This window comes from Salminus brasiliensis, chromosome 3 (genome assembly GCF_030463535.1).
Source record: "Salminus brasiliensis chromosome 3, fSalBra1.hap2, whole genome shotgun sequence".
Lineage (NCBI taxonomy): Eukaryota > Metazoa > Chordata > Actinopteri > Characiformes > Bryconidae > Salminus > Salminus brasiliensis.
The window spans coordinates 5,254,569-5,274,778 of record NC_132880.1 but is presented as its reverse complement, the minus strand read 5'-3'; the positions used below and the strand labels follow the sequence as shown (position 1 = coordinate 5,274,778).

At 43.3% G+C, this 20,210-nt stretch overlaps 2 protein-coding genes across 6 annotated transcripts in view; one reads left to right on the top strand and one right to left on the bottom strand.

Moving 5' to 3' along the window:
• The first annotated feature begins 945 nt into the window (after positions 1-945).
• On the top strand, positions 946-6,595 carry lpar2a (lysophosphatidic acid receptor 2a). 2 transcript variants are annotated; one of them, XM_072675267.1, is made up of 4 exons: positions 946-1,063; positions 1,432-1,533; positions 3,116-4,022; positions 5,337-6,595. In XM_072675267.1, exons 3-4 carry the CDS (start codon positions 3,284-3,286, stop codon positions 5,642-5,644), a joined length of 1,047 nt encoding a protein of 348 aa, XP_072531368.1. In that variant the 5' UTR covers positions 946-1,063; positions 1,432-1,533; positions 3,116-3,283; the 3' UTR covers positions 5,645-6,595. The 2 variants fall into 2 exon arrangements, with proteins under 2 accessions (XP_072531368.1, XP_072531369.1); XM_072675268.1 differs by lacking the exon at positions 1,432-1,533.
• A 307-nt stretch (positions 6,596-6,902) lies between these two features.
• pbx4 (pre-B-cell leukemia transcription factor 4) overlaps positions 6,903-20,210 on the bottom strand; it is a 35,523-nt gene continuing 22,215 nt past the window's right edge. For 2 of the 4 annotated variants that reach the window (XM_072675265.1, XM_072675266.1), the window contains 7 exons: positions 16,418-16,662; positions 15,469-15,659; positions 15,083-15,218; positions 14,632-14,788; positions 13,357-13,460; positions 11,786-11,872; positions 6,903-11,106 (listed from right to left, as the gene is read on the bottom strand). In XM_072675265.1, coding sequence (XP_072531366.1) covers positions 11,014-11,106; positions 11,786-11,872; positions 13,357-13,460; positions 14,632-14,788; positions 15,083-15,218; positions 15,469-15,659; positions 16,418-16,662 — 1,013 coding nt within the window. In that variant the 3' untranslated portion in view covers positions 6,903-11,013. The remainder of the gene's footprint in view (positions 11,107-11,785; positions 11,873-13,356; positions 13,461-14,631; positions 14,789-15,082; positions 15,219-15,468; positions 15,660-16,417; positions 16,663-20,210) is intronic. The other 2 variants (XM_072675263.1, XM_072675264.1) reach the window with 1 other exon arrangement.

Here is a 20,210-nt window from a genome sequence, read left to right as displayed (position 1 = left end):
AATTTAAAATATCCGCTCAGACCATTCTGTGGAGGGAAAACCAACACCAGAACACCCTTACCCAGAGAAATGGCTTAGTTATGAGGCTTTTGAGACTATCAGATAAGACATTTGCCTAAGAGTTAACCTAGTTTGCTTCACCGGAGCTTCTGAACTGAGCCATTTCTTTATGTTAGGATGTTTTGGTGTTGGTTTCCTCTCTGCTGAATGGTAACAGCATATGTATGGCAATCATCGTCGGCTCCATTTCGTCCCACTGTCCGTTGCCTGGTAATGAGATGTTTACTATAACTATAACTATAACTATATATATACTATAACTATATATATATATATATATAAATGTGTGATCATATTAAGACTTAAAATGCTGTGAACTTCCCATATCTTCCTGTGTAGTTTGTTAATGGGCATTTTTGGGGGTTTTTTTTTGGTCCCTTTAGGCCATCTTTAAGCCAGCTAAAATTAATCTGTAATAAAGTATTTCTAATTAAGAAAATTATCAATTTTACTATTTATTTTAAAAATATTTTTATATATAATATTTATTTATATATGTATTTACACACGGTTCTTTTGAAATTAGAAATTTAATTTCTGATGTTTCCTCCCCTTTTGACTTGATGTCGTTTTCATGTAGGGGAAAATAATATTAACCACTAAAATCCTGTTTCAGCTCATTTCATATTTCATCTTGGAGATGACTTCTGATCTGCTTTGGCAAAAAAAAAAAAGAAAAAGAAAAATACCAAAATAAATAAATAAATAAATAATATTTGTTTTTCTGTTAATATTTATTTTTGGGACTAAATAATTGTTTTGTAGCCAATTAAAACTGAAAAAGTGCCTAAAAGAGATGTTTTTCGTACGTCGTCAATGTCATTTTGCCTACGTAAGAAACGTAAAACTCCCAGCCAATCAGCGAGGAGGGCTGAGCTCCACGCAAGAACCATAAATCATAAATCCGCTGAAGAAGGCTGCTGAGGCGTCAGTCGTAGAGGGACGCTCATGTGGGACCACCGTCGAGGCATTTTTGAGGGGGTTTCCTGGACAAGGAGTGAGGGTGAGTGAGTCTGGGTGCATTTGGAGAGATTATCGTTGTGTAAGACGTGGTCTGTGGTGCGTGTTGTTATCGGGAATTGTGTCTGCAGTGGAGGGTAGGAAGAGAAAGACCGGAGGTTTTGAGATTGGGTAGCTTGTTATTGGAATTTTCCGTTCCACCTTAAATGGTGCAGCAGTTCCATTCTGGCGCCTGGGGCGCCAGAATGGAACTGCTGCACCATTTAAGGTGGAACGGAAAAGTTCAGAAAAGAAGATCTGCTGCATTGGATTTGATCGAGGATTTCACTTATTTGGAGGAATTTTAAGCCCAACAACTAGACCTGCTTCTATCTATAGCGTTCACACACATCTTCCCTCCCTTTTCCCCAGGTTCCAGTTTCTAAAAACCCAGAACTACTACATCTACCTCCTACCTCCTACCTCTCTCCACTTACCGGCTGTTATTCAGACTAAGAAGAACCAGAAAAACCGGTACGTTGTTGTGAGATGAGGGTTAGGGGGTCAGTCTAGTCCCTGAAAAGGAAGCCCTCTTCACAGTGGGTCAACCCATCTAGAGCCTTAGAAATTCATCATGAATTTGGAATTTGGCAAAGGTAGATTGGACTACTCTTAATAATGATTGACTTTTCAGGGTTGGGTTATAGTGTCAAAATCCCTCACATTATACTCTGGTGAGTCAGAGACCTGCTCTGATTACTTTATTGCTTTTCAATGAGGGCTGTAGAAGAAGTAGAAGCAGCCTATCAAATAAACAGCATTTGTATGTCCTATTGTGAGCCCCCTGGCCTTCGTTCTCTTCCCCCCTTTAGGGTACGTCTTAGGTAGGCTGCTTCTCACTAGGCCAGTTTGAGGATGTTCATGAGCTCGTCTGAAGCCTAGGGATGGACCGATACGATAATTGATGGCCGGTCCAGATAAGCGATATTTTAACATCTTTTAAAATTCGGGTGTAGAAGGTAGCCCTAATCCACCTGGATCAGATTGTAAATATTAGTTAACTCATCTTAAGGATGGCATTATTCATTATTTGCATTAATGGCGTTTGGCCGACACTCTTATCCAGAGCAACTTCCATTTGAGCCAGAGGTGAAGGCTGAAGATATACTTGCTGTTTGGCCATGCGTCTGCGTAGACAGCTGGCTACATTGTGGCTACTGTTTGCATGATTGCCTATGCGCTACATGCGTTACCACCGGCTTCCACTAGAGGGTAGACTAGAGAACGCTGGGCCTAAAAAAAAAACTTACGAATTTATTGAAATGGCGTAAACGTGGGCACCTTTAAAATTTTTACGCGCACGAAACGAACGCAGGATACCTCACAGACATCATGTGTTCCCCAAAGTGTGGTTAACAGCAAGAATATATCTAGCCTTAGGAGGACCCAAGGGCTCTTGTTGCTGTAGATTGGTGGGCCGGCCTGGCCTGGCAGTCGAACCCCAGTCTTAAAGGATTGGTCGTTTAATTAATGTTAGTCATGAAGATGACTGCCGTTGAAGATGCGCCTTATTGTGGAGCCGCTGAATGTAAATCACACCAGTATAGCACTGCTGGAGCTTAAACGGTCAATCCTCTGATTGGAACCAGTGCTTAGACCACGCCTCGGGAAGTCTCGTTTAAAATGGGATCATTTACAGTGTTGAAGGTTGATACACTGCAAAAGAAAAGTTTGAGCAAGTGACCTGTAGGATAGACAAGGGCTATACTGTTATGTGGACAACAATACAGAGAAATGGCTGTAGGTTTTCCAAAGTAAGATCTAAGATCTGATCTAAGTGGCTCTTCTTTTTTTTTTCTTTTTTTATCAAGATCAGGAGATCTAGTCTCTTCCACTTTCATTTACAATCATAACAAAGCACAGGTTCAGTGTATGTGATTTCAGCCTCATTTGAGAACTTTGTTGAGGATTGTCATCAGTATCTGCCGCTCTTTGGAGTAAATGGTATCCTGCCATCTCTACCTTTCACAGGTCCTTGAAAGAATTCGAACATTGAATTTGATTCCACCTCATTGTAAATGGATATATTCTCATGTATGCGTTTTTCTTTTTCTAGGACCCAATCCAGCAATTCCTGGATGAGCAGGATATTCCTTCTTCACTGATGCCTCCTTAGGTCCTCCCACCTATTTCCCAAAGGAATGTGCTTTTCTACCACAGGAAAGGGAAATCTAGCTGCTGACGGTTAGGGTCACTTCCCTGACCCTGACCTTTTCTCTGAGCGATGCCCTCTGAAGAGTGCGAGGGTTTTATGCAGAATGTCTCGTTTTTCTACTCTCAGACTAATAAGACCATCAGCGAGCAGTGGAAGTCGATCGACTTTGTGGTGGTGGGGCTCGGCATCCCGGTCTGCATCCTCATCATCCTCGCCAACTTGATGGTCATGGTGGCCATCATCGTAAACCGCCGATTCCACTTCCCCGTCTATTACCTGCTGGGTAACATGGCGGCCGCCGACCTCTTTGCTGGGATCTCCTACTTCAATCTCATATTTCACACTGGCCCATGGACCATCACGCTCTCCCAGCAGCAGTGGTTCGTCCGCGGAGCCCTGATAGAGATGAGCTTGACGGCCTCTGTGGTCAACCTGCTGGCTGTGGCTTTAGAGCGCCATCAGACCATCTTCACCATGCAGCTGCACAGCACCATGTCCAACCGGCGCGTGCTGCTGCTCATCGTGGCCATCTGGGCAGTGGCCATCATCATGGGCCTGGTGCCCACGATGGGCTGGAACTGTGTATGTCAGACATCCCTGTGCTCCACTGTGGCCCCGCTCTACTCCAGGAGCTTTCTAGTGTTCTGGGCCTTGCTCAACCTCCTCACCTTCTCCATCATGGTGGCCATCTACACACGCATTTTTGTCTATGTTCGGCGGAAGAGCCAGAACATGGTCTTGTGCACTGTCCAGGACAAGAACGGTGACACACTTGTGAGCCTCATGAAGACAGTCTCCATGATTCTGGGTAAGGACCTGCTTTTGTCTGGACTGGGGCTGTACAGTGTGTCTGATGCTAATTGCTGTTGAGACTGGCTGTTGATTATTGAATATTGACCCTTCTAACCAGAAACTACAGCTCTGTAAATGTTGGGCAATTGTAGGTCTGCAGTTCTTGTTTGTGCATGGTATCTAGAACCTCAAAGCATTTCTAAGAATGGCTTTCTACAATGACAAAATGACAAGGTAACCCTTACGGTTTCTTGCGCTGGCTTTATTGACCTCCTTAAAGCTTTGACTTGGAGAAAGACCAAAATACACTAGCCATCCAAATGTTTGTGGACGTCTGAATGAATGCATTCAGCTACTTTAAGTTGCACCTGTTGCTGACACAGATGTGCAAATGCGCAAACTCACAGCTTGTCTTGTCCCTGTAGAGAACTTTTGGCATTGGAGCAGTGGAAGTTAGGGATGCGTTGGGGTTGCGATCATCCAACATCCTGACCTCACTAACGCTCTTGTGGCTGAATGCAGTCAAATCCTTACTCAATGAGCTCCAAAATCTAGAAGAAAGCCTTCTTTCCTGGAAAGTGAAGACAGTTACTCCAACAGAATAATATTTAATAGAATACCCTTAATTTTGGAAGACCCATGAGTAGCTGTCCCAATACTTTTGTCCATATAGTGTTACTGAAGTCACATAGTTAAGTCTTTTGATCTCATTGCTGTAATGCAAGAACCTCATACCTCCAACATGGCAACTATACAGGAGTAGCAGACAATCTGTGTGGAAGGGTGTATTCCAGGTCATTTAGAGCATTTCTATTGGTCCATTCATCATGAAATATTAACACAATATAAAGAATAACCGTCAGATTCATTGTATGTCAAAAAATGGAGTGGCTTTTTAAGTGACTGCATCAGTATGTTGCGGAGTCATTGCAATGCTAGCAGTTTTATCCCTATAATAATCGAGTGAGAATAGAGCTCTAGATCTACTATTGTTTGGAAAAAGTGGGGAAATTGTTCTCTAATGTTTAAGGCAGCATTAAAGTACAGTACTTGTAACCATGTGTTCAGCTGGCTGGTATGCAGCCTGTTTTCTTGTTTGGGTCCCTTTGGAATGATAATTGCACGGTGACATTCTCTAGGAAACAGATGTTTGTGGGCTGAAACTGCAGGTCCTAATGAAATCAAGTCGGCGGCTCCTTTAGAGGCAGTTCGCTGCGTGTGGTTGTGTTGCAGAAAACAGGATGTGGGGCCTGACACACAAAAGCCAGAAGATTCACAGCCATTGACGCTTTCTGTCTTTTTGTTTATGTTTTGTCTCGTTTGTCCGCAGGCGCCTTCGTGATCTGCTGGACTCCAGGTCTGGTCATTCTGCTGCTGGACGGGCTGAACTGTACACAGTGCCAGGTTTTGAAATACGAGAAGTACTGCCTGGTTCTGGCTGAGTGCAACTCCCTGGTGAACCCCATCATCTACTCATGCCGGGACAAGGAGATGAGGGGCACCTTCAAACGCATCCTGTGCTTTCTCTGCAGACGAGGGAGGGACCAAGATGAGGAGCCCTCCAACGTCAAGAACGATACTTTGAAAAGGGAGCATCTGCTGAAGGAGACATGTCCAGAGAACTTCAACACTCTGTAAGGATTTCTCGCCTTGGCTGAAGGACTGCAGGGACTGTTCTCGTTAAATCAACTGGGATTCGAAGTCGATCGGTGACGCAAATGACTCTGTGGTGTAACTCTGTGGTAGCTCGCATTACTGTCACTTTTGACAGTAAATTTGTTCTTGTTTCACAAATGCAGGAACATTGTGGTGGACTATTTGACTTGGTTAAAAAAAAAAAAAAAAAAGAGGGAAATGAGGAAAAGAATTCGTAAAACTGCCTTGAACTTGATCACAGCAGTATGTGATGTTTTCAAGTCAGAGCAGAAGAAAGAAAGAAAAGAAATTGCACAGTAGAGGACTTTCACACGGTCCAGCGATCAGTGATAACCAGTCAGCAGTCATACAACAGTCCTAGTTCTCCATTCCATTCATTTTCATCTCTCTATAGCCATTGCTATAACTGGATTTGGGCATTTGAAAGTCTGTATTTCGGTTTTTCACTGGTTCTTCACCATTTCTAGAGCTGGTTAAAAATGTCATTTTCCCGGTAGAGGTAAGGGCCTAATTCACCAATACCCAAAAATCGGGGGGGGGACAAATGATGAATCTCATCATCAAAGCACTGGTAAATGTCAGAAAAGTGTAAGTGGGGTTTAAGAAGGATCTTCTTAAGAATGGTTATAGCCCCCCCCCCCCCCAGAGGGTTGTGAATTCCAATCCCGAGCCATGCTGCTTTGCCATCAGCAGCCGGAGTCTGAGTCAGTGCAATTGCTGTGCTCTCTCGCCTCTCATCACTCCAAAGCAGTGTTGGCCGGCACAGGCATCTGTTAGCTGGTGTGGTGGAACCTGGCTTAACGTATTGGAGGATGTACGTGTTAAGTCCTAATCCTCCTAGTGTCGAGAGCATTGCTAGTGCTGAGGGGAGGTAGGGGGGATTCAATTAAAAAATATATAAAAATAATAAATAAAGAAGTAATTGTTGGTGAATGTGGCTCTGAGTGTGGACTTTTTGTCTGCATGCTGTGGGTTGAAAAAGAGGCATACGCAGACATCATGTGGTTTAACAGGATATGGTCAAATGCTGGCTGTACTGAAATACAGTGCTGAAAGCTGTACACATCTGATAAAGGGTGGGAGTTGAGCAGCTGTCTTGGTGGGTCATAGGTTAACCACACTGTATATAACCAAATGTGAAAAATGAATATTGGATGGCAGAAATACATAAACTTGAAAACAAACCAAAGTGTTGTGCATTAGCGGCCTCATGACTTAAAGACAAACCACACACGCCAGATCAAAAGCACACTAGATTATTTTATTAGTTTTTGTTTTTCTAATAAGGAACACTACAATTCTCATATTTCTTTTGTTTTTGTCTTTTTTTTCTTTTCTCTTACTAGAACAGTTCTAAAGTTGAGGTATAAAAGGAGTTCATAACAGACTAGCAAGTCTGAAAATGGCAGGGTTTATATACAAGCGAAATGGAAAGAATAGGAGAGGTAGAGAGAGGGGGAGTGGTGAATACAGAAGGGAGGGGAAAAGATGGGAGGAAGAAGGATATACTACAGTTGTAAGAAAATAATGTGAACAAAAAATGAAAAAATTGAAACGCCTCTGTATCATTCCTTGTTTGTCGTGATGCAGTAGAGAATTAACCTCAGCTCATGAAGTGGTTGGGTTGCACCATGCTCGAGAAAAAGAGCGGCACGTGTAGTCTAATGTGAAGATGAACTGTAGTGTGAGAGGGCATGAGAAGTTTTTTTTATTGAAATCCTAACACAAGCTTAACCTCTGATGTGAAATGTGCTGCTTCCTGTGGTAAAGCAGCAAGCAGCAATGAAGCACATTTCAGCCCTGTGCTGCTGCGTCTGCAGCTTTGCTAGGGTCTCAAAAAAGCAACGGAAAAGACCACAGCGATTGTGCAACACCGTATAATGCATATATAATCTTGTCTTAAAGGATGGGGCTTACTGACAAGCAGGTGTCTTTCTGACTTACTGGAAGGCCTTCTGTTGCCTGAACAATCCCCTTCAGGACAAAATCAGCCTATCTGAGGTTTCTGCGGAATCATATACCAAATAGATCAGATGTGGTGTATTCAAAAGTTAGACTTGGTTAGATCTACAGTAGCAAAGTTCTCCATGTAGTCCTTTAGTAAAACCAACTACTTTTATTTTATATTTACTTCTACAGATAGTGTTGACTTGGGGTTTGTAAGAACTAGACTGAGAACAACTGCTTTATCTGCTGACCTGGAACTTTACGAACCTGTAACACAGTTCCAGGAGATCCTGCCCTGTAATGGTACCTTAGGATCAGTGTTGCTCAACCCTGGCCCTGGAGCAGGGGCGGGCAGCAGGGGCGGGCAGCAGGGGCTAGAGCTAAAGCCCAGCACCGTTGTCTGATTTCCCTGCTCCAGGCCTACCAAACCTGGCAATTAACAGGGGAGTTGAATCAGGTGTGCCTGAGCAGGTAAAGCACAAAATTGTGCAGGAATTTGGCCCTCCAGGAGCGGAATTGCCCACCCCTGTCCTGGAGGCATCCCGCCCTGCCCATTTGAGTGGTTTCCTGGCTTTAACACACCCCCGGCAAATCAGAAAGGACTTGATAAATAACTGATTAGTTCCCCGAATCAGCATTTCAACCTAATTCATCCAACACTGGTCCTGAACAGCCGGAGCTCTTCATTATTAACAGATTTCCAGCTCAAACGAAAGGCTTGATAACTATAGGCTACTTCAAGGATGGGGATGCAAGACCTGCAAGACCAATAGTGCCTAAATTTACTCTTCTTGCTGCTGCTAATCATCCATAAGTGCAGTTATTGCTGGATGATGCACATTCCTAGTTGTCAAAGAGTGTACGCAACATAAGAGTGTGATCATGAGGGAATTCTCACTGCATCGTACACAAACATCAGCTCTAACAAATACAGGTAAAAAAACAAAACAAAACAAAAAACCCAAGTAACACTCCAAGACCCCAACTCAAAGTCAAACAAAACTTATAATGAACATTACAAATATTACTAGAACTCATCAGCAGAGTAAAGGCAAAACAAACCAGGCATAAAAAAAGAAACATGTAAGTATATAAAAAGAGAAATACACTGAAACATTCCACAATCTGTACAATGACATCCATAGATGGCCGGTACAAAAAGGAGGAAGGAAAGAAAACGGAAAAACAAAACGGAAACGGAATTTGGTGTAGTAATAGCATTAGTTATAAGACAGCCATATGAAATATTTGAACTATCATGAATCTATACATGACACTATGATCTGGGTAATTCTTCGAAAAGGTCCTTAGAGTTTGTTCTTTCATACATATAAACAAAACCCCTCTTACGTTTCAGCATTGAGTCCTTTGTGTAACAATTTCCATTCGTGTATCAAAAACGCCCTGCTACTACCACGGCTGGACCGCATTAAAAACAAAGCGGAAAAAAGAGAGGGAAAGGGAGAGGGATAGACGCACGTTAAAAACAACACAACCCAGCATACCATATCTCCTGTGTCAAGAAAACGATACTCGAGATTGGTCTGTTATTCCTCAATGCTGGCTGCAGTCCACCTAGTTCAAATTCAGAACATGTCCTAATGCTAGTTTTTGGTTAAACTTCAAAGGAGAAAAGCCCTTGTTGCTTGGCCGTGTTAACTGGTTTTAAAAGAAAAGGAGGAGTTCCTGCGTTACGAAGCACAAATGCTAGCAACTGAAGGGACGGCATGTGTTTCTATGGCATGCTATTATCACGGAATGGGTGCTTTCAATTGCACATACAATACAATCAGTTATAAAGTGTGACAAGACCAGTTAAAAACAAAACAAACAAAAAAGAACAAAATAACCCAAACAAACACATCCTGTGCACACCTATGCGTGCACACACACATATATTTGTACCACGAGAGGCCATCAGACAACACATACAGAAGCACAAAATCAAAACCATTTCCCTACAATATCCGCTTCCTCCCAAACTGTAACGAGCACAATTTACATCTACATTTATGAGGCGCTCTCATGAGCGTCTAGTATTTAACATTTTTGGTTTGGAAGAGTACAGGTAAAGACTGCAGTCTGGATCTTTTTCAGCGTGTCGTTGCATCTAGGGGCTGATGCAAAGCCGTAGGGAAGCACACCGTACTGCAAGAGGCCCCCCAACCGCGGTGTCCTGGAGGGGCCACATGCTGTGTGCATATACGTGACGCGTGATGCATGGTAAGGTTATTTATTTACTTTTTTTGTTTTTTTTTGGTCTGTCATTATATCCTCTCCATTCTGTAGCATTTCTTTAGGTAAAAACGAACAATGAGGAAACAAACAAAATCTCAAACCGACAAGCTATGCAATTGGAATCTCTAAAACAGCTCTGAAGCCTGCATGCATGGAAGACAGTTTTGTAACTTATCCCTTAAAGTAAGAAAGAGGAAAAAAAACAAAACAAAAAAACATTTCTAGCAACACTCCTTGCCCAACACTAAACCGCTGCTCCATACACCATCCACTCCCTTTCTAACAAACTGAAAAAGCTCTAATAAAGTCAGTCTACAGTGTACTTTTATTTGGTGGCTGGTGCATCCTTTGTGGGAAAATGTGTGACGAAATACTAAACTACCTCAAAAACAAACAAAGTAATTCAGAACTAAAGAAAACCTCTACTACTTTTCTTAAAAGACACAGCGGGGCTGGGGCAAAACATAGCCACTAGCTGCATGGTTGAAATTTCTCTTGCCCTCTGCTCCTGTTCAGACCTGCCCACCATTTCACCTCCCCCTACCCCCCCCATGCTTCTCTGGAATTAACTGTAGAAAATGACTCATCCACCACTCTTAAGAGACAACAACATTGTCATCTCCTTCACTTCCACCCTCAAAACTCAAATAAAAATTTGTGCTTAGCTGATTCTTCAACCAGTGGAATTGAGTGTAAATGCTTGTGAATCTTACAATAACAAAAGTAGTTACTCTATTCAGGCAGCTGTAAAGTACACCGAGGACGTCCCCGACAGAAACAAGCTCTACACGGAGACTGAGGAGATTTCTGATGCACGATTTCTTTGCGTTTCAGTTGTCTGAGGTTGTATTTCGACGAACAGAAGGAGATTCGACTGCTGACAGCACTTTGGTTTCAGCAGGGAGGGAGGAGCTCCTGTGTTGTCTTCACTGTGGCTGAATTAACGGGTCAGTGAATGTGTATGTGTGGTTTTGTGGCCCATCAAAGCCTGCAGTGCAGCTGACTGACAAGGTGGAACTCTTGGAAATGTTCGTCAGTCTTAACAGCTGTGAGTCTGTGTAATGGAAGGAGAGATCAAAGAGGAAGCAGGGTCTGCACTGGTGGAAGTTAAGTTCAGATCTTGTGTGTTTGTGTTTCTGGGTGGGGAGCGGTGGAAGCTGGGAGTCTCAGGTGGAGGTGTCCGAGTGGACGCTGCTGGGGTGTCCGGGTGGAGGGGTGATGGAGGAGGGGTTGGGGTTGTCCTGCCAGCTGCTGTTGGCCTGAAGCAGAGTGGGAATAGAGAGAGCGAATTACACTCCACACAGACAAAAAGGTAAAGGTGCAAGTTTTTTTTCGTGTGAAACAGTGAAATGTGTCCTCCGCATTCCCATTCATAGTAGTGAAAACACACACACACACACACACACACACACACACACACACAAACGTGTACTAGGGGCAGTGAGCACACACACCCCGGTGGGCAGCCAACTCCAGCACACGGGGAGCAGTTGGTGGTTAGGTGGTGGTTAGAATTCCAATAGAGCCCATTTCTCTAACCATTAGGCCACGACTTACTGCATAATAGGTCAACAACATCTGGACAAACTACCATATTTCTTTTATAGTGTAATGTAGTGGCTGAATCTATAATGTGACAAACAAGAATGATCTGCATTATTCAGATCTAAATAATTCACGTTGGTTGGATTATCTGATTGCCTTCATTATGAACAAATCGGCAGGATACTCAAAGCACAATTAAAAACTGCTGTGATTAGTCAGATGTTTTTAGCTATTACAGCCTTTCTCTTATGTCAAGATTATAAATGCCAATATCGCAATAACAATCAGCAAAGCACTTCTGTGTAGCTAAATCTCAAGTGCAGCTTATCTGCTGAAACTGTGTTTGTGTGTGTGTGTGTGTGTGTGTGTATATATACATGCATTATTACTCACATCTAGGTGGTGTGGGGTGTAAAGGGCACTTCCTGACAGCTCCTCATAGCCGCCCGTCAGGTGTGTAGCACGGTGCAGGGTATCCACCTGTTGTACACAAACAGAAGGAAATACATCATCATTTCAGCCCGCACCCACACACACCTAGCTTCAGACTAACACACACAATGGCCCTTAAACAGCACTCCCGGTTTTAATTACACTATGATTGTTATGTCAAAGTACAAATCTGTAACACCAATCCCATCTTTGGGCCATAATCAGCCGTAATAAAAGTAATTTCATATTACTTATTACGCCTAATAACATCTTGCATACTGATTAAGATAACAAACGTGAATCATTTAGATAAAAGACATCCCCTTGTAGGAGAAGGAAGCACAGGTTTGTGCAATCACAAACCAAATATACTCAAACTCATTCTAAGTCACATTGAATGCTTGCTTTATCAAGGCTTCCAATCATTTTTCACCTGTGGTGGAGTGACATATCAGACATGGGCTGTCAGAAATAACACAATCTCCTATTCTCAATCAGCCTGCCCTTGCTACTTCTACATGGATTAGAGCCACAGTAGCCTGGCAAGAACATAATGATCCCTCTACACATTCAGTTTCAGATGACAGAAGCAGAAAAGTGATCACAATTCTGATTTATAGGATCCAGTGGACTGGACAAGGCCCACACGACACAGATAAGTCAAGGGGCAAGGTAAGAACACGGGGTATAACGAACGGCTTGTTGTTACTACAATATGATGGTAAAAGGGAATGGTAGAAGGGTTTGTGGGTGTGGCTCTATGTAAGGAGGGCTCAGTGAGCACGAAGATACAATGGGTAGGGTTCTAAGTATCAAGAGCTACTGCTGAAGTCCAGCGGTGGACATCCGCTGGAGCTGGGGGAGGACACGCTCAGGACTCAGGACGGGTGGGAGGACAACAAAAGCACTCTGGAGTTCCACTGCCTTTCATATTTTGGTGTTTTCCTTGCTGTAACATACCTGATCCAGCTAATCAGCAACAGCCCTCAAGCTCACCAGGCTTGTAAGAAGTACAGAGAAACTAAAAGTGAGAGTACTGCGTCAATATGATACTGAATTAAAAGTGGAATTACGGTGCCTAAAGCAATACTTGGCGGTTAAAAGTATCTTCATTTAAGCACAGATTTAGAGTAAAGTCATGGATTTATATTTGTTGGTGTGTGATTTAGTGATGAATCTGAAGTGATGTCTAAAGGGTGGGTTTAAGGATGTAAATTTACAATGATACAATGTACTGAGAAAAATAATTGTCTGCATAAATGAAAATGTAAGAAATCAAAAGTATGACTTTTCTCTTAGAAATGTGATTGAGCTACAGCTAATTTCAATAACACCCTAGCAAAGTACAGATCTTTAGTCCAATGTATAGTTTTGAACACTGCGAGTTCAAGTGGGTGAAGAGCAGCAAAAACACTAAAATATGCATGGCAGAGTTATTCCGGGACCAGGGTTGGGAACCAATGAACTAAAAGTAAAAAGCACTGGGAGAGGGGGGCATTGAGGCAAGCCATGGGGGTGTCCTCAGTGCCTACCTGCTGCTGCAGAGAGGGGGCGATGTTGAGGCCCTCCCCGTTGAGCGAACGCAGGCTGAGGTAGCTGTCTCCTGTGCGAGACAAGCCATAGGACCCCGAAGACCCTGCGGGCAATACACGCAGTTTTGCCGGGGTCAGGTACGGAAAGGGCTTAAGGATATAACTGTACGGTTTGTATGTTCTCTCCGCCACGTTCTGAGAACATGAAAATCAAGACAGGTCACATTCCAATGCTTTAGTGACACAATCAGAAGAGACAACTCTTCCGTTAAAGCAAAGAAAAAAAAAGACGGAACAAATTTCTCGTCAGAAAGCCAAGGGATATGTCTAACATTACCTGTCCTTTACACCCAAGTCCACTTAACTTGTCTCTACTTGTCTCTTTGCACAAAGTGGTATCTTGAAGCATACCAGTCGAGATAAAGCATCTGTGACAGTCATGACTAAGCATGGTAAAATAATGTTAAATCACCTACCTTTTACCCTCTGCCTCCAGAGCAAATAGAGGTTATTTATACTAGAAGTATATATGAATGCATTGCAGTGGAGGGGGAGGGGGAGGTTAGTGTGTGTTTAATGTTAAACAGGCTTGTGTGAAGATGGCTCAAAGTGACAATGACAAAAGGCTAATAGCATGCCGAAATTCAGAGGAAACCGCCCAATAAACAGTAGGCGGCCTCTTCAGTATGGACATCATCACACAGCTAAATCTACAGAGAGCCTATTGCTGTTTTTTTTTTTTTTAACCCAAAGACACCACACAACCTGTATTTTATTACTGTGTAATTATGTAAAGTACACTGTAACAATGGAAGGACAAACCTGTGTGGTTAGATTCTACATTTGTATTTACCCTGTAAAACCTAGCCACGCATCAACCTAGACGGGGCATGGCACAAGATATCAGTGGTGGCCATGAACAGAAAGCAAAAACAAGAGGACTGGTGAAAAGACAAACAAGGAGACACAAAGAACCTTGAAAAGGAAAGCCAACTGCGATAGCGGTATGTTCGTGTTTGTGCTTAAGTAGGGTATGCATGTGTGTTTGTGTGTGTGTGTTTGTGTGTGTTGTGAGAGAGAGAGAGCGAGAGAGAGCGAGAGAGAGAGAGAGAGAGAGAGAGAGACAGAGAGAGAGATTTAAGTCCTTCAAGGCCTGTACAGGCGCTGATCTAACTGTGCTGGCATGTGTAGTTGGAGGGAGTTCTTGAGGAGTGTATGTGGGTGTGTGTGCATGTGTGTGTTTGTGTGTTAATAGGCAGGAGGTGCAGACATTACCTGAGTTCGGTGTCGCCGGGGAGTTTGCCTGGCTAGCCTGTGCAGACACATTTGCAGCATCCACCGCTGTTTTAACTGCATACAGATTCGCTTCCTCTTGGAACTTACCAATGTTCTTCTTGTACCGAATTCTCTTGTTGCCGAACCAGTTAGAGACCTGAAACCACAAAAGTCAAATTGTTAGATGTACTACTGGTGATTCCACTCAATTCAACAATCGAGACCAAACCAGCTCCTGATTTCTAAAGTAGTAATAAATATGGGTGGGGTGCTAACTTTTTCCTCACAAGAAAACTGCATTTCTATTAATTATCGTTTACTAAGACAAAAAAAGGGAAAAGATATTCCTTCCTAATTTTTTCACATGACTGCATCGTAATAAGACACTTCTGTGTGTATTTTTTGTGTCAGGAATGAATGAAAACAGTCTGAATAGAGCCAAAGCTCTTACCTGAGAGACAGTGATCCCACACTTTTTGGCCAGCTCCTCCTTGGCTTCTTCACTGGGATAGGGATTGGACAGGTGGGAGTAAAAATACTCATTCAGCACCTCTGTCGCTTGCTTATTAAAGTTGCGTCTTTTGCGTCTGTGGACAGAACAAACAACATTTATCTACTAATAAGCAATTTAGACTCCAACAAGCAGACATAGCGGACATTTGCTTCCAGATATTTCACCTTAGAACATGAAACAAGCAAAATAGGTGTCTCAAAAAGATAATGAGCAAAAAAACTCGATGTTTACAGTAAACAAAAACAATTACATTCTTTCAATATTTTTGTACCAACACAAAGACAACCAGAGCACACAGACTACAGACATTCTTTCATTCACACCTGGCGTCGAGGAAACGAGAGCGGAGGATCATGACTGCCTCGCACGTGCTCTGTTTGAGCTGCATCTGAATGGAGCTGAACTTGCGGTGGATGATGGCCACCATGCGCTCGATCTCTTTGGGCGAGATGGGCCGTGTACGTGACTGCTCCCGCAGCAGGTTCATCACATGGTTGGTGAATTCGCTGCAAGCCTGGGATACCACACAGAGGAACAGAGTCAGTACAGAGAGTAGGGCTGCTAGCCATGATCAAAATATTCCTGAACATTATTAATGTAATTGTTTTAGTGCAAAATTGACAATTAAATAATAGTCGACACGTGTGTAAGAACTTGATATTTCCATATGACCTATTTGCCTGTGGCGCATTTGCATTGTTCTGAGGAAAAAAACAACACTGTACATTTGCCTTTGATTTTGTGAGAGTTCTCAAAGAACTTTTGAAAGTGCAGCGGGCTCACAAAAGACACAGGCACAACAGGTCATTATGGGTAATGCTGAAGCGCTCATTTGCATTCTTTGGCCTTTCGCTAGAAAATACGGGAGAATATGCTATTAGCATATTTTGCAACCAAAGAATATATTAAGTACTAGAGGTGGGAATCAGAGGCCCCATGATACAATATTATCATGATACTACAAGATACAATATGATTATACAAGTGATATTTATAGACTGTGATACTGCAATGTGACATAATATCATAATTAACATTACTAGTACTATTACTAACTAACATATCAATACCTAAACATAACTGGAAAAAACCCTTTATAACTTTCAATGAAAAGTCAAAGTAAAGAGATTTTAAGTCATTTTGGAGTATTTCTATTGGCCATTCTTCCTGAAATTTTAACTTAATGCAAGGTTTTGCACGATTAGCCCATTACTATCCATTAAAGCACATATAAATATTATGCAACAAGTGCTGCGCTATGCTGTCTCATACCTGTTCATATTTCTCAAGCTCCGAGTGGTAGATCTGGCGGATCTGTGCGAGTTTGGCTCTATAGTCTGAGTGCTCGATGCTGCCGTCATTGGGTGACCCGCCTGCTGCTGCTGCTGCCGCTGCGGCCGCTGCTGACCCGCCACCTTTCTCCGGGCCGGACACGCCCTCGGCCAGAAGCATGTTGTCCAGACGCATGATCTGGGGGTCGGGGGGATCCTCCTCCTGCACACCTCTGATACTCAACACTGTGGAACAGGAAGAGGACATACAGTATAGTCTTTAATAACAACCGGTGGAACTTCACATTAAAAATGTAATGTAATGCACTGTATATTTATTAAAACTATTTGCAAATAATGTATTAACCTTTTGAAGACCGTCACTGCTAATATTCACAAATTTGTTTGTTATTGTGATAATAATAGGCTTTTCTTTGTATATAGTGGATATTATAAATACCAACAGACCATACTGAATCACAATCAGTAGCTGGCATGATTAGGGCATTTTTCTGTTGAATTACTGTGATTTATTTATAGTGTAAAACTAAAGTGTCTTTAATTGCAATCCGTGAAAATGAATGTGTAGCATATCAGCATCACATAGCATGACAATATCATGACAGTAGTTGACAATGCAGTCCTAAAACAATATAACCAAAGCAAAACAGGTTAAGCCTGTGTGGTAAACATCCGGACGCTGCTTGAACGACCTGTTCTGTTTTTTGACCAGCAGAGGGCAGCATGTCCCCTCTGTGGCAGTGGGCCAGGGTAAGGCGAGTATGAGGCATGGCTCCAGTAATAGGAGAGCATGTGCTGTCACTAGCAGCGCCAGCAGCCATAAGTACAGCTTTCAGCCCCAGCAGTCCAGCAGTGTATTAACCCGGGACCTCTGTCACCCCCCTGGCTCTGGCACATCTCTCATACAACATACAGAAACCCCCCTCATATTTATGTACATGGAAGGCTGGAAAGCCACCAAGGGGGATACCTGTTAGAGAGAGAGAGAGAGAGAGAGAGAGAGAGAGAACGAACAAGAGGGCTTGCGTCAGTGGACAGCGAGAAAAGCAAGGCCGCACTCTTTGTCCTCTGCTGCACAATAACAGCAGTTGTCTACTGGAAGACTACTGAGAGACAGCATTCCAGAACAAGCCCATGACTGGCAAGTTTGTGAGGCTGCTGGTCCAGCCAGTTTCTAACACAGTCACAGACCAAAAAAATAAAGAAAGAAAATGGTGAACTAGTTATTTAAATGAGGAAGGACATAGGTATTGCTGCTATCAGATCTCTTAGAACTCTTTTAACATTTATTTAACACCATTTAAAAATATATGATGTTTAATGTTTGAATGCATTTGTAATGGATGGAAATAAAATAATAAATAATAAAACCGATTTACACACACAAGGATCTCCTCCTTCTACTGAGTTTTGATTTCAGAGATAAGAGATGGAGCAGAGCAAAGGGTGCTTAGCTAATGTGGGTCTGCTGACTTTTCCACCCAAGCCAAAAAAAAAAAAAAAAAAAAAATCAAAGCTTTCTTTATGTTCTCTTCCAAGTATTAACTGATTCTACATGTTTAGCTGATCCAACAGTAACAACATCAAACCACATCATTTTTTCCTGATTCCCCCCACTTAAAAATCTCCCTCCTTTCTTCAAGTTCTGAACTTTTTTCCTCCGGCTAGTGCTCGTTTCATTCTTGTTCCCTCTTGCCTCTTCTGGGTCCATTCAACCCCCCTCCACCACATTCCTTCTCTCCCTTGCTCCCCCTCTCACGGTTCAGGAATGCAGCGTACCCAGCCGACTGAACTAATGACCCTGTTTCGCCCATCCCTCTTTCTCTTTTTCTCTCTCTTCTTCTCTTTACCTTCTTCTTTCTTCAGTAAAGCTCCCTTAAGTCCAATAAAAAAAAGAAGTTAAACTTTTTTTCGGCGGGTATATTAAATCAGATTAAGTGTCCGTGTGCATTTCCGTGGAGACGGTGGCCGTGCAGCGGAAAAGCGATTTGGACGAACATGCAGCAAGCAGACGGCATAAAAAACCCATATGGTTCAGTACACAAACACCGGTTCGGCCGCCCCAAACACACTCCCAGACTCGCCATTTCCTGAGTCGCCCAGGCAGAAAGGACCAACGGCTTGGGTTGGTTGGAGGAAAGGTACCATTTTAGCAGCACAAGACTAGAGTCAAAACGAGTCAGAAGTGCAACCCCCACCACCCCCAAGGGTCGTTTCCAAGTCACCCCCCCTCTCCAATAACACACAATATAGCCTATAGCCTCCAGCTGCAGCCCTGAAGCTTTCTGGCCTGTGTTTACCCTAATTATCCCAATTAAGCTGTGATTGCTAATAATCACACAAATACCCCCGCACCATTCAGAGCCAAGGGTTGTGGACCTCTTGTTTAAGCTACTCTTCTGTCATTCAGATTCAGAACGCCGTATGGCGCAAAATGATTCTGAAACCCACAATTAGCCACTAATTAAATGGCAAATGGCGAAAGACAAATGGCGGAATATGTATCTCTCTCAGTGGGTTTCCCTTCTGCGTCGAGGCTCTGAGGCGCAGCCCGCGAGTTCACGGTGTGTGAATGTTTGTGTTCTTTAAGAGGATTAATAAAGCCAGCCTGTAAATCTTTCAATTAGCACACTTCATTAATATAAACACACCCCCATGCTAATGAGATAATGCACGTTTTAATGTGCTACATCTGTCCGTGTTGCGCTAATATCCTTCCATTAAATTCATGAACCTTCAACGTTACAATAAACAAACAAATAAAAAAAATAAAATCCCATCCAATCGCAGCTCTTACATGTCGCCCAATTTCACAATAATGATGGACGTTTAATAGCTAGAAATCCAAAATAAAAAGGGTCCAAACAGAAAAGAAATCTCTCTCCTACACCTCACAGGCTTGCTAAAATGTGTGGGCTTGGCATACAGAGCTGGCAAGTCATCCTATGAAATATTCAGAGAAAGCAGCTGGGTTTGACTGCATACATAATCCCTCTCATTTTGGCCCAGACGATGGAGTGGTGCTATTCAGGTACACTACAGGTGATGTGTTAAGTGCAGACGAAGGCATTGTGTTCACTGCTGCAAGCAGTATATTAATGGTGCCATTTTCAGTGCATTACTGGAGACACAGTCCATCACAGCTCTCTGCTCCCAGCTCCTGCTCAGCCCTCGTCTGTCTTTTTCTTCTGTACCGCTTAACGCTCTCGCTTTCTCTCTCTCTCTCGCACACGCTCCCTCGCTCTCCCTCACTTGCATCCCCCTTTTCACTCTGGCCTCTCTCCCGCCAAACTCACCCCCCCTTTTCTTTTGCTCCCTCGTTCTCTCTCTGCGCCCCCCAGCCCCCCCGGTCTCTCCCTCTGTTCTCCATTTCAGTCGAGTTCTCCATGTGAGCCGCAATCCCTCATGCTGTCAGCCCTCCCTCCCTCCCTCTCTCTGTAGACAGACAGGATTAGCATTTTAATTGCATCAGCTCCCTTGGGTATTCTCAGCCTTTCACTGGGAGAGCGTGAGGGAGCAGGGGAGAGGGGGGGGGTGGCGAGAGGGAGAGAGAAGGTAAGAAAGGGGGGTAGAAGGAGAACCAAGGAGAATTGGGGGGGGGGGGCAAAAGGAGAATCACAGGAGGTGATATAAAAGCATCATGGTGACGAAGAGAGGGAGAGGGAGAGGAGCAGAGCACAAAAGAGAAGGATGGGTGAGAGAATAAGCAAAACCAGGGAGGGAGAGACAGGCACTGGTGGAGGTGGGGGTGGCTAGAAAGAGAGGAGAAGATG